General features: G+C 50.1%; 1 protein-coding gene across 1 annotated transcript in view; it reads left to right on the top strand.

Annotated features, from left to right (window-relative positions):
• LOC119588878 (collagen alpha-1(XI) chain-like) overlaps positions 1 to 1899 on the top strand; it is a gene marked incomplete in the record, with an annotated part of 48456 nt that overhangs the window by 24812 nt on the left and 21745 nt on the right. Inside the window, 3 exon segments of the mRNA XM_037937517.1 lie at positions 74 to 235; positions 657 to 864; positions 1656 to 1818. Coding sequence (XP_037793445.1) covers positions 74 to 235; positions 657 to 864; positions 1656 to 1818 — 533 coding nt within the window.

Genomic DNA, 1899 nt, shown 5'->3' with positions numbered 1-1899 from the left:
CCATCGTTATCATAATTATTGTCTTTGGTGTGGCTCTGTCCCTTAATGACCTCTCTCTTTGCTTTCCCAACAGCGGGGGGCAGTCTGTTGGAGGCGTTGGGTGTGTCCCAGCAGCCGATGGGCGTGGAGCAGACCCGGGGGATGTGCGACGACCGAGCAGGTCAGGGCCCCGACACCGCCTACAAGGTCACCAAGCAGACTGTCCTCACCGTCCCGACGGCGCAGCTCTTTAAAGGTGTGGATCTCTGTTCGGTTCTTTTTGTCTCTCTTTCGTTTCACTTTTTTGTAATGCTCCTTGCTCTTTTTTATCGCCTTTTATCCACATGTATTTCTTCTCAACTTTCTTCTTTTTTGATACACTGATTGTTAGTGTAAGATGATTTTTTTTCGAGGCCGCTTTTCTGGTTTAAAAGAAATCTCCATCTAAAGAGATTCCGCTGCAATGTATTCGGACATCTGTAAACGCCGACTCTTCAGAATTTTAGTTTGGACTTTTGATCTTCCGGTGCAGTCATTGGAAGGGTTTTTTCTTTGATTTCCTTGTTTTCAGCCTCTCTGTTCCTCTTTACCTTTATCTTATCATTACTATCATCACAGCCGATTGTTTTTACTGTAGCATTTAATTTACTTTTACTCTCTCCCTCCTCCCGAAACAGACCAATTTCCCGAAGACTTTAGCATCATGACCACCCTGAGACCCGACCAAGGCTCGAGCTCCGTGCTTTTCGGCTTGTACTCGGACGCGGGCGACGACCAGCTCCTGGTGGAGGTGGGCGACACCGTCAAGCTCTTCTACCAGGACGAGGAGGGGAGGCCCGAGGGAGGGAACGACCTGGAGTTCGGCGTCGCGATCAACGACGGGAAGTAAGCAGAGGAGACATATATGGTGGGAGGGCGAGGGGTGGGGTGGGAGGGGGTTAGGGGGCGAGGGTGGGGGAGGAGGGGGTTAGGAGAGCGAGGGAAGGGGGCAATGTGGGGAGGCAGAGTCGGTCAGAAGGGAAGCCTTGCGAATAGTGGGCAGATGATGGAGAACAGACAGGGAAGGGGAGCTACAGAAGGAGATATACCGGGCGACGAAGTAGAGCAGCGAGCAGATGCAAAAGGTCATCACGAGAAGTAGACACAAAAAGGTAAGCGAATGAGAAAGGCTGAAGGGTTGGTAGGCAGATGCAATTAGATGCTTTGGTAGATGAGCGAGCAGGCAGATAAATGGGAAGAATTAAAATAGGCGGAAGAAAGGGGTTAGAGGGAAATGACGAGTGAAAGTTCATTACGTGGATAATGCTGGGTGATGGATAATAGAGCAGATAGATTTTCTAATAGTGGAAGGTTTGATCAAACAAATATGGATGCTGGTCATGGGCAGGAATACTGAGAGTAGATAGTTGCGCATGAAGGAAGACAAGGCGGCAGAAGATAAATAAGACCTGTGGACGATTGCCTAATGGAACTAAGATGAAGTACAGCTATGAATAAGAATTAGATAAGCCTCAACGGAGTGGATTTAAGCGTCAAAATTTGTCACTCCGTTCATATTTTGCATTCCAATTCTCTCTTCTACATATATATTTTTTCAATTTGTTCATGGATGTGTCTGTCAGCTGATGGAAACCTAAACAGCCTTGGAGCCCCTAACGCGTGGTCATCACCCGCAGGTGGCATCGACTCGGGCTCAGCGTGAAGGGAAACAGCATCACTCTACTGGTGGACTGCGAGACCAACACCACCTTGCTCCTCCGCCGCCCGTCGCCGTCGCACGTGTCCAACGCCGGCATCATCCTCCTCGGCCAACAGCTCCTCGAGGAGAAGTACTTCGCCGTAAGTGGGCCGAGGGAGGCGCCGCAGAAGGACCGCGGCCGCTCGCGGACGCTGGCTCTTGTATACATACACACATACATA

This window comes from Penaeus monodon, chromosome 24 (genome assembly GCF_015228065.2).
Source record: "Penaeus monodon isolate SGIC_2016 chromosome 24, NSTDA_Pmon_1, whole genome shotgun sequence".
Classification (NCBI taxonomy): Eukaryota; Metazoa; Arthropoda; class Malacostraca; order Decapoda; family Penaeidae; genus Penaeus; species Penaeus monodon.
This window is presented reverse-complemented; position numbering and strand designations above follow the sequence as displayed.